The following is a 15610-nucleotide window of genomic DNA, read 5'->3' as shown; positions in this document are numbered from 1 at the left end:
TACTTCCCTTTCACCCCAGTTTGTTCCTGTGGCACCGAGGCATGGGTGGTGTTACAGTTCTTCCAGGGAGATTCTACGAAACCTGAGGATCCAAAATCTCATGACTGGATGCCACAGCACAAATCAGGAGCGTCTTTTGGTTAGATAAGGTATCCTCAGTGTTCCTAGGATCTCACCGGAAGGCCTGTTATGTCATTCATGCCTAGGCACCAAACATTTGGTGAACATACACACTATGTGCAAAAAGTGTCCTTGGGAGGAACTGAACGTAGAGCCCCGGGATTTGCAGGTTCTAGTTTCTAGCAGGGTAGACTAGGACCCTTTGGTTCCTCAATAGCTGGAGTCTATATTGCATCTTCTAGCACAGCAAATTTTGGTGGTCCGCAATTGCCCCCTGGACCCCTTTGATGCCGTGTAGACTGGGCCGTCATTGAAGTGGCAGGGAGGCTCCGGGACAGCCACTCACTGACTCAAGCAGCGGCTGTCACAAGGAATCCACGTCTCTCAGTACAGTGCGGGGCATCTTGTCAGTACCCGCACTGAGCACGCTGCGGGACACGGACGAAGTGGGGAGAAGCCAGGTAATATTGGCACAGTGTGGGGGAAGGGGAGGCACGGGGGTGGTTGGGGGCTGTGCTGTAGCTAGGGGGGGTTAGTGCCCCGGGCTCCGCCAGCAGGGCCAGTGTCAGATTCGATAGTAGGGGAAACAATTAATATTATTACTGGGGCGGGCAGCACCGCTCCCTCTCTCCACCAGCACTGCCACTCCTGCAGGCACACCCGCACCTATGTATGTGTGTATATATACTGTATGTATATATAGATATATTGTATGTATGTGTGTGTGTGTCTATATAAATATATATATATATTTTTAAAAATTCATATTAGTGCTCCGCGGGATTTAAAATTATGAATTTAGTGGTCCATGAGGTCCGAAAGGTTGGCGACCGCTGTTCTAGCATACTGCTAGCTTCCTGTAGCACAAGAAGGGTTAACATTTGTCCGAATTTGTTTACACCCCTGGGCACAAGGAAGTCCTTCAAAGGATCAGTTGACAGATTGTTGCATTGGCAGCTCTTTTTTTCTCATCTTCCTAAGATAAAACAGGGAGCTTCTATCACTACAATCCACATGTTAGTGGTACAACACAGTTTCAAAAGCTACACTTACTTTCCAGCAATAAACTAGTGAGTCCCCCCCCCTCCCCCCCATTTCTGCTCAGACAGAGGTTATGTGCTGCTAGGCAGCCTTTCTTCTTGGTCTGATTCACAGAAGGCTGAACTGGCCACTGGTGCATTGTGTTCAGGAGGGGATGGGCAGGGTCACAGAGCAGAAGGAGGGAAAGAAGAAAAAAAAAAGGCACAGCTACCCCTCCTCGTAGTCCCCTGACAATAAAGCGTTGCATGACATCACGCATAGGGGGAGTGATTTGTGAGACTTTATGTGTAACATACATCACTTCCTAGCTGCCATAACACAACTGTTATAGAAAAAGGGCTGACAGCCTCTTGGCTTATCACTGTGCCGTCTCTCTGTCTCAGCTGCAAGCTGCGCGAATGGTTTGTGTGACTGCCTCTTCCAAAACTGTGACTGCATGAGCTTCTCCGATACATGGATTTCCTGGCTAACAATGGATCGGACCAGCCACCTGCCAGAAGACTATATTCCAGGTATTAACATGGGGCGCAAAGGTAGAAGGGTACCCTGGCCGTAACATGCTGTTTATGCATAAACGAGGCTGCATTTGGTGCTGATGGTCACGGCTATATGCAGCAGCTCTGCTGGTTGTCTGTAGACAGACATCCCTGAGCAAAAAAGGACACAGACTTGAGTGAATGAATTGTTTCATTGTTCTAGACTTGGAAAGGAAATGATTACATTTAATGGCTGTTGTAGACTGGTAGACCAGATGTCTGTCTTTCACTAGAGGTGACCCCCTCATGGTAAACCCGAGGTCACCCCTAAGAAAAAAAATTACTAGTACAAGTGCCCCTAATTTGGAACAAATATAAGGGAATGTTTTATCAGGGAAGTGGATATGTTATTGTTGAATAACGTGAGAATATATTTTAACATTTGAGTGCTCGCAGTAGATTTCCTGGCTGCAAGTTCACTGAAGGACGGATGGCCTTATTTGGGACCCAAATTCCCCCCTCCCCATCCCTCTTTTCTCATTAACAACCATTTTAATGGAAAGATCTGTAGAAATAAATGTACTCGTTTTCTACCAGAAACCTCTATAGTGCTCTTATCTGTATGTCAGAGTCTGCACTGTACATGAAGGTGTTTCCTATATTCAGACACCAGTATAATGGATAAATAGTGATGTTACCCAACTGGGTGCGTGCTTTTATTTTCTCACTTGCTCAAGACAGGTGATAGAGTTTGCTTTCCACTGTTGTAACTATTATTAATCAAGCCCCAGTGTTTTTCTAGTGAGTTGTGTTTCATGTTGTACCCTTAACCAATGCATTAAAAATGTCTTTTAAACTTGAACTACTGATGGTTTGTCTGTTTGCCTGTCTGAAGTGATCAGTGAAATGGGGGGAGTATGTAGAGTAAGGGTAGCTCAGTTGGGAAGCTCAGACCCTTGGACTAAAGAAAATAGTTTATCCTAACTTCTGTAGTCATTATATAGAATGTAGCATCTAGCATTCCGGAATTATAAAGAGTTGTAAGGTAGTCAAAGACATTGGAGGTTTATTTGACTGTCCACGGACATTTGTGTCCATTGGGGGGGGGTCTATACAATTCATTTGTAAATAGCATACATAGCAGGACAGGGGAAGAACACTGTAGAGTCCACCGGCTGCATTTTATCATGGGAGAAGACAGGCCCATAGTCATAAGTGTATATGGGATATAAGGTGTTTCGGTATGGGTGATATCTACAATTGTGGAAGACAGATGGTTGTTTATTTAATTGGGCTTGGACAGTGTATGCAAATGTCTGCCACACAGGTATACAATGAAATACACATGAATGTGGAAATTGACCCAAGGGACCATCTCACTGTCTGAGCATGTCTTAAACTATTATGCATAAGCGTTTCTGATTTTGACTGAGGATGCAGTGAACATGGCCCTTTTATTTATTAAGCAGGAGTACTGGAATCTTTTATGTATTTCCATATAACATCTGATCAGCATGTAAGACAATCCATTTCCTCATGTATGGAAAGCTTTAAGCCACCTGTGGTTTTGGACCCGCAATTCTTAGCATGCACAGTCTGGATTTTTTTGCAAATGGTAATTCTTCACTGGCTAAATGGTTAAAACTAGTCTGTGTATTGGAGAGAGGTCATAATGATAATAGTTTTTATTTCACAACCATAAGATTTTATTAAGGGTCTGTTTACACCATATCCAGACCGGAAGAGTTTGTTCCCGGACCAAAAAAGCATCCCAATGTTTCCCTATGGTATTTCTGGGCTCTGTTCACACCAGTGCAGTCCGTTCCTGTCCAGACAAAAAAAAAACTGCTTGTCTAATTTTCTCTGATCTGGAACGCACTGGGACACATGGAACCGCATCAAAAATGCATACAAATGCACCGGACGGCACCTGAAAGCCTATTTTAATCTAAGAAAAGAAAAACATGTGGCAAAAAGGCACTAAACTGCATTTGCAGATCTGCTCCAAAATTGGTCCAGACATGGTGCGAACATTGCCTAGAAATTGTGTAACACCTACACTTTCTTCTGCACTGTTAATTGGCAGGCATTTCCTGCTAGAAATTCCCACCAATCAGCAACTTAAACTGGGCAGCCATGCCAAGGCCCTCAGTTCCCAGATGTTTTGCTATACTGCCTTTAGCAACCCATTTGTTTCCAGTGTGGGCTCTGTTGTGCCCAGCCCAACTAGAAAACCGTGGTTTCAGAGTGCAGCCAAAGCAAACCAAGAACTTCCAAGCAGTGGTGGCATCAACACTGCTCTGTGAATACAGCTGATCAGCAAGACCCTATTTATTTATTTCCTATATTTATATTGCAGTGACATATTACACAGCGCTTTACAGAGTACATAGAACTTTTCACCTTTGTCCTTGTTCCCCTGAATAAACCCACAATTTTCCATCTTTATCACACTCATTCACACTCAGTGGGGCTAATTTGGGGGGAATCCAATTCACTTTCCAGTGTGTAGATTGTGGAGGATCAAAGGGAGAACATACAAACTCTGTGAAGGTAGCCACCCAGAACTGCACTGCCAAATACTGTGAAGTTTCCCCCTTTAACTGTGAAAAGTAGGAAAATTATTCTCTAGAGTAAAATATGGGGTCTGCCATTGACAGCTTTTTAAAAATGCTTGTTACAAATAAACAGACAAATTGTAACAATGTCATAATAAACCACATACGGCAAAATGCTGAAAGTTGCACTCACAAGAGAGCCGCTTGGTAGGTGCTTGTAACAAAACTATAGGTCCAAGTGGTGAAGGCCCCCCATGCAAAAGCTCTACTCAAATCCACTTTTATCAGGAGGTAAGCTTTGGTAGGGCTTCATTCTTGTGGCAATAATCGGAAAAGTACAGTGTTTGAAAGAGGCACACAGACTCCGTGCATTAAAAATGACAAACGTTAATGAATAAAAGCATAAGGTGCACTCACAAGCAATTCACAGAAATGGTGCTTTTAATAGGCCCTGGATAGTGTCCACAACATCCACTTGTGGTCAGCAGTGGCGTAGATGGATGGAGGTATGGTTCCCGAGGGCATGTAGAGGCAGATCCACTATAAAATGGTAGACGGTGGTGTCCTCATTGTTGGGCAGCACCCTCTCCAAGAGACAGCGGCATCCACTTTCAGGTTGCTGTGTTGGTGGGCAACGCATTTCAAGGATATCTTGCACTTTCACAAGCCGCGTGTGTGTGTCACGTAGGTGCTGGCTTTAAATATTAGTATTTGCTAAGAGGGAGAAGGGGGTGCAAAGCAGCAGATTTTATGGGGAGACATGCTTTAACAGTGGCGGAAAGAACTAAAAGGAACTTAGAACTACAACAGGCGTTACAAAAAATTGCAAATATTGCTGTGAATGGAGCTGCATGATTAAACCATATATACATAAATCAATGAATCAGTAAAATGAGTTATTACTTATTTGGATTATACAAGTGCATATACAGTATATGTGACTAGAGGGGGTGAGAAATCCTATAAATGTGTAAATAGGAATTAAATAAGAGATAAAATGTAAACAAATAATGCCAGCAAAACATAATAATAATAATACAAAAAACAAACAAACCGGTTAAGAAATAAGAATTGGTGAACCCATCCTAAAATGAAGCTGAATAAACCCACCATAAAATGGTTATTATATAATGAGTATTTCCCGCTTGCACTTTGTTTTAGCTGCCTTTTATTGAACGAGAACTCAGAGATGACGGTTTACATTTTTCATACTTTAAATCCGTTCATAAGTATGCTAAAACATTGTTGTGTCTTTGGTTAAAATGCATTGAAGTTGTAGCTGTACGTCATATAACTATCATGCTTTCTTGTGTCCTGTAACTTTTACTGCCATGATTCTGCACACAATAATTCATTGTGCAGCTCCTATCCTCCTTGGGATTATCTGGTGGGGACCAAGATGGAAACTTACTCCCACAATGCACTGGGGGCTTTCTCTGCTCTGCCACTCCATGCACTGTGCTATCCAACACCATGGTATAGTGATATTCTTTATTTATAAAGTACTGACATAAAATGCAACACTGATAGATCAAAGGCACATAGTGTGTTAGGGCGTCTGACCTCAAACCTGCATATACAGCTCTATATTTACAAGTACAAGACTTCATAGAGTTTATTGCTTAAGTGTAACGAGTTCAGCAGCTTCTGTTTAAAAACGGTCTCTTAACTTTTCACTACAGCTGGAGATTTTTTTTTCTCTTTGACATTAAGCCATAGGCTGCATCATGGACAGGAAACACGTGTCTGGCCAGATGTTGTAGATATAAAAACTCCCAGTGGATCTTTTAGGGCGTGCTGGGAGCTGCCATGCTCTGGGCTTCTTTGAATGTTTGTCAAAAAAGTTTTGGCAGTGGAAGAGTTCATTTTTTTAAAAGGGCCTCACCTTAAACCCTGGGAACTTGGCAGGGATTGGTCCACATGGAAGGGAACCTGTTAGACAGGCTGCCAGTGGTGTTAACCCCTTTCTAGCTGGGTAGGTCTGCTGTTCAGTGGGAGACAGGTGCACAAGGAGACCACTTGTATGAAAGGAAACCTATGCAGTCCAGGTTTTTTAAAAGGACATTCTTGCTCACCCCATGCAAAACTGCGGATACTATATTATACTACTATATTTTAGATATATAAACAAAGCTTTCAGGAGCTGCAACATGAAGTTAATACAAGGCACCAGTTTCTGTTATTGTCTGCAGCCTTGAACCAGTCTTTGGCTGCTACTGTCCAAGATCTGCCTTAAGGTGCCCATGCACCTTGCAATCATCGGACGAAAACTTTCGTCCAATGATCGAACTGTCGTACGATTTTTGTACGGCGGCCCCATCCTGCCCCGACCATCGCACAGTTCAATTAGCGGTCTTTAGCAGAGATCACCTGGACAAATTTCGTTAATCGACCGCTCGGATTTTCGTTTGCGCATGAGCAGTGTTAATCGTACAAATTTTGACGTACGGAAACCAACCTTGTGAAAATCATATGATTCGACAGAAGTTTTCTAACCTGCTGGAAAGGCAAAAGTCGTACGATTGTACAGCATTTGCGGTTGTGCACTGCCCATCAACCATACGAATATCGGATGAAAGCGCGATCGTAAACTAAATTCGGCCGATATTCGTAAGGTGTATGGGCACCTTAAGATTGCTTCTTCTGTCTGTCAGCTCTAAAAGTCATAGTTGCTGATGCAGTTCTTGTCTTTGAGAGCTCAGGTGTATATAGTTTTTTTTTTTTCTTGTGCGCTACTTATTAGTTGTTCAAGCTCTCACCTTCTAGGGAGAAGCAGATTTCTGAATGACTGGTAATCAGTGATGTGCCACTCAAGTTTCTTACTGATCACTGGCAGCAGAAACAAAACGGAGGTGTCTCGGGGTGAGAGATAACATGAAGACCTAAATCCTGTCTGAAGTTGCACCTTTATCTTCTAAGTATGAATCAGTTCTAAGTGTAGATAGAAGAAATCTAGAGGTAATATACAAGAGCTCTTTAACATCTGCAGGGGCACTGTTTGATCTCCTGGTTGTCTAGGAACACATAACATGCCGTGCTGAATACTAATTGGGCATGTTGGACCCTGTGGTTATTCCACAGTTGGAGGACTCTGGTTCCAGGTGCTGTTGTCTTTACATCGGTTATTTACGATCTTTACCTGCCAACTGCGTGTGCAAAAAGTTGCAGTTTTGTTCTTTTCTTTGCTGCTCTTCAATTATCAGGAAAGGTGTAAAACTAGTAATATCCAGTTTTTTTTATTTTAATTGCACCTGAAGCTGTTGAATACCCCAGCTGTCCCCAAGAACAGAGCTTTCCTTTCATTTATTGGCAGTTGTTTAGATAATATGTATTGTGTACTGCTGCTACAAGTGGATGAGACACATCATAATGGGCAAGGTGAGTATGCGGAGCCTGGACCTCACACTCGGCTTTCTGTAGGAGTCTCTGAGGGACAAAAGGGGCAAGTGGGATAATTCAGCCTACCGCGATTCATCCAAAAGTGGGATATCACTTTTATGTAGCTGTAGCCTTTAAATGAGCAAAGTCTGAGTATTATACGCTTGTTGATTTGATTGGGCTCCTCATTCTAGGCCAAAGGCTTACTTTGCTGAGTAATCCATTTATACTGTGTGCACCAGAACAGCATTTAACTTTGCGGACTGTTACCTTTCCGACTGTTACCATGGCAACAACATCTCTCGTGTCGCATGGAGCGAGCCCGGTGTTGGATCAGTGTCTGCCGTCTATTGTGTTTCTGTGCTCACTTCAGAAATTCACATATGAGTGACTGAGCCCAAACAAGATGAATGTAAATATATAGATATATGTTGATTCACCAAGTGGGGTGCCTATTAAATTATGTATTTATATTCAGACAGTGGATTTAAAGGTGTCAGGAACCATCAATGACAAGCTGGATTATTTAAATAAATAATATGCAATAATTAAAGGGTTAGTCCACTGATATTTCAGTGGTGGTGAATGCTGAAGAGTTAAACCACTTTACAATCTTTACATTGGTGAGATCTCTGCACACCTGCTGTGGCCATCATGAACAGTCCCCACCATCCCTCATTTTTTATGTATTTTATATTATGGCGACTGTAATGTGAGGAGTTGGAACACCCCAAGGTGGTTGGGAACACTCAAGGGATATTGAATAAATAACTTTTACTTTTCATGATTCCCGCAGGTTCTAAGACCGGGGCCTGCAGCCTTTTCCCACCTACACTCAGGCGGCCGGAGGCCCAATGACATCATTACGTAAAACGCAGGGCCCATAGCTCTGCATTATACATGCGGATGCAGAGGGGAGAGAAAGGAGCGTTGACTGCCGGCTGAGCAGGGATTATTTAGGTGAAAGCCCTTCACACAATACCCCTAGACAAAACCAAGCAGATATGGGTAGTTTTTTTCCCCAGGAGAGAGGCTTTAACTACTATGTCCTTCTGCTTATATGTACCTTCCTCTTTTTTGCTTATGGTCTTGTTCACCTGTGGAATGAAGAGACAATGTCCTGTGTAATCTACAAGTCTGCCTGATCTGGGGACTCTTTCTCCAATGGTCTGTGATGTCGAGGATGTCTGGTGATTGTTTTCTCATGCACCCAGTAGAGGAGTGAACTGCATGCTCTGCATATTTGCTCCCGTCAGCTAAAAAGAGCAGTTGGGGAACGCAGGCAATACGAGTACATACAGCTTGGGCTTTTGAGTGAACCTGTTGCTTTCTCCTGCATTAGCAAAGCATAGATTCTCCTAATACCGTCCAATTGCCCCTTAAAACATGCACTGCAGACTGGCATTTCTTCTAAGCAGACGCTTGTCTGTAATTTACAAAAATAAAATAAGGACAAGAACAAAGGGGCTCTTTATTTGCTGCCTTTTTAAACCTTTTGCATTTCTGGCTGAAGGCAGTCAAGAATGTTAAACATTGGCCAATTTTCAGGCAGAACGTGCCCCAGCCCCGCTCTCACATGTGGCATGCAGAGGCGGTATCTGGCAGCAGCTGCTTTACCATCACAGATGTAGTGTCAGAATATATCATGGTGCTGCCTGTAGCCTGGTAACCGGCTCAAACTTGCACTGCTTTGCACGGCCTTATTAAATCCCTTTTGTTTCTAGGTCCAGCTGAGCAACGCTGTCATTCATAAGGCCAAGGTGTCTGCCGCAGCTGATTTGTATTTATGGCAGAACTTTGCCAAGCTCCTTCTTGCTTTTAAATGCTTATAAAACATAATCCATTATCATTTTAGAGAAAAACGACATAGTTGCAACACACGCAAAGCCCTTTTGTGGCGTCCTTTAGTGTGAGGGTTGATCTTTAGTGCTGCACACGCTTGATCAACACAGCAGTGCTGAGAACCTATATAGATGTATTACTGATGTCACTGGCCTTTTATTTACTATTGTTGTGCAAATTTCAAAGGACTTGAAGACATAATGGCAGCTACAGGCCAGGAGTTTGGTTCTCTGTTGCCATCTAAGTAGCAGATGCAGCTTCAGGTTTTCTGGAATAGTGTGTAAAGTGAAGGACTTCTCTGGATATTTATCAGATTTGGCTGGTGCTACCTCACAGCAAGGCAGGAGTTGACTGGGCCTATCCTGTCGCAAAGGGTAGCATGCTCCCATTGCTGAAATTTGTACCAGCTGCAGGAGATTTAAACTAGAACTTCTGGTAAGGCAATACTGGGTGGATGGGTGGAGTATCATACGTAAAACTCAAAAGACCTCCCGCTGGAATGCGGCAGACTAAAGTAGGGTGACTCCTATGCTAAACATCTGCAGAATATCACTGGCTTTTGTGCAAATTTAAGATTTCTTCAATCATATTCCCTCACAAAGTTGCTTCTTGGAGACTAAGGGCCCATTTATACCGGAGCATTGCTCTACATGCACATCACCATGCATTTAGGGCATGCTTTCACACCATGCACCCAGTGTGGTGTACCGTGCTCTAGGTGCATTGCCATCCCAGATGCCGTACGGTACTGTAATACTGTGTGTTGCACTGTCCTGCAGTGCATGTTATTGCACTGTGTTGCAATGTACATTCGCCGGGAGGTGCATTGGTGTGCCACTCAAATGAATGGCAATGCACCAAGCGCATGGTACTGCACGCTAGGTGCATTGTGTGATGGCATGCGCTAAACGCACGGCATTGTGCACCTAGCATAACACTCTGGGGTTAATCGGCCCAGACCAAACTCTAACCACATCCTAATTTCTATTTTTGTTTTAATTTGGAATGTTTGGGAGTGGTTAAAACTCCTGTTGATATTTTCTTTTCTTGTTGCAGTCCGAAGATTTTCCTTCACTTCCTGTCTGAGACACTACAGAAATGAGTGTCCTTATCGTAAGATTTCCCCTCCCCTGCTCTGGTGACAATGGTTACATTTTGGATTTCCCATCACTTTCTGACCCAATGACAATGGTCACCAGGACAAATAATAGAGGATGAATCTCCCCGGGGAAGGGATGTTGGGGGGTTGTCGCAGCAGTAAAAACTAGAAAACAGAGTTTCTATCCATAACTTCAAAATAAATTTTGACTTTAGATCCGCTTTTAAAAGACATTGTGCATGAAAGCCGAGATGCTTTAATTTGCTTCATTCTAATCTTGGAAGTTTTTATTGTAACCTCTGTTGCTTTCAAGCTCTTTTTCCATGCTTCTACTTATCAGTACAGCCCCACATTTCTTTCCATAATGCCCTGTGATTATAAACATGGAACTTGAGCTGTGTAGTCAAATAAATGTCCTGCAGGATAACACAGCTGCTTAACCATCATGGCTGCTACCTCTACTTTCTATCCCAAAATCCCATGTTTCTGGAAACAAATTATCTATCTATCTATCTATCTATCTATCTATCTATCTATCTATCTATCTATCTATCTATCTATCTATCTATCTATCTATCTATCTATCCATCCATCCATCCATCCATCCATCCATCTATCTATCTATCTATCTATTTCTGCTTCATTTATGGCAGCCACATGCTGACATCCTGATGTTTGCCCTTCACTCAGCTTCTACATCAGTAAGTAGAAAATCAAATCTCAGAACTACCGTTTAGAAAGTTTATGAAGCGCTTCCAGCCGCCTCACTTTCCAGTCTGTTGCACATGTGCTTTCAGTACACGGGAAGGAGACAGGACTTCTGCTCCCCTCTCCATACCTGCGTGTCCTGTAGGCTGCTCTCCAACAAGTTACACTGTTACACATTTCTATTTGTTTGCCAAAGTGGGCACTTACATGGCATTGCTCTTTTTACAGTCTCATCTGGTCTGGGAAAGCTTCCAGTCTGTTTGCCAGCTGGTTTAACTCTCCTGGAAAATACTTTATACTATAATTAGAATGCAGATTATTGAAGAAGACGAAACTGACCGACTTTTCGAAATCTCAGTCTATTCAGTGTCCGGGAAGATTGATGCAGAACTCTGCTTAAAAAGGCTGTGTAACCAGCATTGTGATCATTTTATCTTTTTTAACTTCCTCAAGTCAGAAAGTGAGGACTGAGCTACCCAATGAGTACACCGATGGCAATAAAAACCTGGCAAGTATTCTAACCCTTACTGACTCCACCCAGACCTAAAGAGAACATTTTTCTGGAGCAGAAGTCCAGCTTTACATTTGCTTGTTTATAGATGCCAGGAGCCAGGAACATAGCCAATAAATGTTGATGAATGTGCAGCAGATCTGGATGAATTGAGGCAGATGAACATTCCTGAACTTGCCCAGAAATTTAAAAAAAAGGTCCCTTATTTGTGGGACTCATGCAGCAAAAACGTCCATTGCTCTGCTCAGTCTAAGCTGCGAGGTCTTGAGCATGGAGGGGATATACAAAGATGCCTAATTGTTCAGGGTGTCAGGTCTAAGACTACATAATAGCAGCTCTCAGACTTGCTGTTGGTTTTAGGAAGGGCCAGATTAACGTAGGGCGGGTGGAGCTGCCGCCCCAGGCCCCACCCTGCAAATAGGCCCGGCCAACCCGGAACGCCTCGGTATCCGGGTCGGTGATTGGCCACAATCGGGCAGCGGCAGCCCTCTATTCAAGCATATGAGAGGACCGCTCACTCCTCACTAGGGCCCCGAGTGACCCCAGAGAGCTGCCCTCTAATATGCCTGAATAGGGGACCGCAGGCAGTGGGGGCCCCCTGTTCAGGCATATTAGAGGTCTGCTCTCTGGGCCCTAGTGAGGAGTGAGCAGTCCTGTAATCTGCTTGAATAGAGAGCCGCCGCTGCCTGATTGCGGCCGGTCACCGACCCATCAGGCCCATGATGCTCTTAATCTGGCCCTGGTTGTAGGTCTTCATACCCTGAAATTAAGGATTTTCAGTGGGACAGTATATATTTATTTGCTCTTTCTGCCTTGAATAAATGTTTACTTTATTTGGGAAACGATAATGTATTGTATGTGGGTTCATATCTTACGTTAATGAGGTATTTTCCTGAAAGTAATTGTACTTTGCTGTTTCTCTCTCTCAGTGCAAGTCTATGGGTTGGGTCTGACTGACTAAAATCAGTGCACTCTGTGTGGCTGAGGTGGAATCTCAGCAGTTTTTAAGAAAGGCTGATGTAAAATATAGATTTCTCCTATATCTTTATATGCTTTAAAATAATATATATGGAACAATGTGAATATATAAATCTGAAGGCAACATATATAAATGTCACAATCATAACTGAATATTCACTCTTCTTGAAAATAAGCTTTCCTTTCCTTTTCTGTATTAAAGCAGTTCTAAACACAGTCACTAAAGTCTCATATGAACTTTAATATGTAAAAGTCATTTAAAAAAATGTTTTTTAATATACAGATTTCTTTAAAATGAAAGTCCTTAATAAAGGATTTCCTGCTATGGGGGTCACAACTGTCTACCCAGTGGCGTAACAACCGGGGGGGCAGCTGGGGCGCAGGCCCCGGGCGAAAAGTGAAGGGTGGGCGCCGGCCGAAAATGGCACTTTCGGCTAAATGCTAAAAGTGACATTTTCCTGCCGTTTTGTCGGCGCGGCCGTGATTTCTTTCATCCCCGCTGGGACACAGAGCAGTGCCCAGCAGGGATGAAAGGAATCAGAGAGAAAATGACAGCCGGCCGAGCGCTGCGGGACGAGCGCTGTGATCGGCCGGTGTCTTTCCCCCCACACCGTTCGGCCGCCTATCACAGTGCAGCAGAGCGGTGTGGGGGCGGAGACAGCCAGCGCTGTCACAGGAGGCTGGGCTCTCCTCTTGCAGCCTCCTATGACAGTGTGTGTCAGAGAGGAGAACGGGTACAAGCACTCAGTGATCAGTGATCGCTGAGTGTTTGTACATAATTGAGGACCTGGTATGTAAACTATATCCTCAATTATGAATGAACGGGAGTGATCTACATCTCCTCCTGTTCATTCATAATTGTAGTTATAGTAAACATACCATGTTATCAATGAACAGGAACACTCATAAAGGATTCCTGTTCATTGATAACAGGGGACACAGAAAAAGAGATTGAGGACTCTGTGTCCTCAATCTCTTTTTCTATTTTTAAAGGGAAATATCAGGGGTCTGTTTAGACCCCCAATATTTCCCCGAAGCCCCTAAAAGTAAAGTAAAAAATAAAAATATTTAATAAAAAATTAATTAATAAATAAAAATTGATTTAAAAAAATGAAAAAGTTTCAAAAAAAATAAAATATTAAAATTTGAAAAATTAAAATAAAAACATGTGTGTGTGGGGGGGAGGTGCAGGGTACAGTTCCAGTGTATGTTTATATAATGGGGGGGGGAGGGGCGAAAAAAAATTCTGCCCCGGGCGCCCAGAACTCTGGTTTACGCCACTGTGTCTACCAGTTGTGCTTCTACATTGTCACCCTGTCATATGCTCCCCATAATCGTGACTATAAGCGGTCATACCAACACACATTGCGCAGGCATGATCCACCGTCGTCACCATCGGGAAGCTGACCAGAGCAATGATGTGTGGCTAACACTGGAGCAAAGGTATGTAGACAGGAAATGGCTGAAAGAGGCTTCAGGAGATCAGCAGCATTGAGATATAAAAAAGGGAAGAAAAAAAAAACAAAACAGTATTTTATGGGAAACAAATACAAAATGTTAATGATACACAGTGCTTTAGCAAACTGAATGTTGTGTGGTTAGGGTTTAGAGGGAGCCCAACATAAATGGCTTTTTGGCGTCTTTCTTTAAGAGTAATTTCCCTTCAATGTAGTTATCCGTGTTTGATTCCTTCTACACCCCCTCCTTTGTCCGAATATTTCAATCAGTTCTTGACACTGCAGAAATGTCATTTTCGGGGGATTATTTATTCTTCAGAGAGTGCCAAAGGAAAGTACAAGCTGCAGGACTAATATCTCAGACGTCTTAAGAGGTTTTAATTCCTTACAAAACAATTTTATTATGAACTCTGAGAAAGCCGCTAAAAAGCAAGACTTTACATAATTCATAACCGTTTAAGCCTAACAACCCACACTGCGCAGTTGTTTCATAGCTTGTCTTGGATGTCAAGACTGAAGTCCTTCTTACTTTATTATATTACACAATTAGGATGTCATGAAACACCCCACTACGGTTATAATGAAAAGTTTTTATTATTCACAGCCCACCCAAATAAACATTTTCCTGCCTTTATTATTATGAACATGATGATGAATATGTAAATCTGTAAATATGCCTTTTATAATGCAGGAGAGGCTGCTTAAAAACCCCATCAGATGTGGAGAGCCATCATATATCATATATACAGTGGGGGGGAATTTATCAAAACTGGGGCAGACAAAGTCTGGAGCAGATTTGCACTGCAACCAATCTGCTTCTCTGTCTCATTTTCAAATCTTATCTGAGCAAACTGAAGAGAGTAGCTGATTGGTTGCCATGGGCAACTGCTCCTAATTCTGTCTGCTCCAGTTTTGATAAATTCCCCCCAATAAGTTCCCACCTGTCATTATTTTGAAACCTAATTTCCTCCATCGCTATTTCTCTCACAGTTGTCTATCTTTGACTTTGGATACACAAATCTGTATTAGTAAATGTACTGTATACCCACCATAAATTCCTGTTGCTGTTATTTTTATTTTATTTCACGCTGTAAACCAGTTTTTTGCCAGTTTTTTAGTACTACTATAAGGAAAAAAATATTTCTTATGATTTTTCCAGTTCCAGGATAGAACAAAAGGATGAGAAGGTCAAAAGAGAAAACACAATTGTTTGTTTGTAAACAAGCCCCAGTGTGTAGGGTTGCCATAATACCCGCAGTTGTTTCCCCAAGAACAGTGTGCGGGGAGACAATTGTTCATCCTAAACAGCATGCCTGGAACAGGGAGACCTACCGCTATACTCAGCTGATGTGTGCAATAAGTGCATACACAGTAATGTCTTTGCCAAAGCATTTGTAATTGCTTTCTGAGTGGTTATAAAAGGACAGATCGTTGCAAGGGAT

The 15610-nt window shown here is 42.7% G+C and overlaps 1 protein-coding gene across 1 annotated transcript in view; it reads left to right on the top strand.

Moving 5' to 3' along the window:
* The first annotated feature begins 1465 nt into the window (after nt 1-1465).
* GPSM1 (G-protein signaling modulator 1) overlaps nt 1466-15610 on the top strand; it is a 187228-nt gene continuing 173083 nt past the window's right edge. Inside the window, 1 exon segment of the mRNA XM_018564072.1 lies at nt 1466-1673. Within this exon segment, the coding sequence (XP_018419574.1) occupies nt 1615-1673 (59 nt within the window). The 5' untranslated portion in view covers nt 1466-1614.

This window comes from Nanorana parkeri, unplaced genomic scaffold (genome assembly GCF_000935625.1).
Source record: "Nanorana parkeri isolate BGI_ZX_2015 unplaced genomic scaffold, ASM93562v1 scaffold719, whole genome shotgun sequence".
In the NCBI taxonomy this organism is placed as follows: domain Eukaryota; kingdom Metazoa; phylum Chordata; class Amphibia; order Anura; family Dicroglossidae; genus Nanorana; species Nanorana parkeri.
Note: the sequence above shows the minus strand (reverse complement) of the source record. Positions and strands in the feature narration are given on the sequence as shown.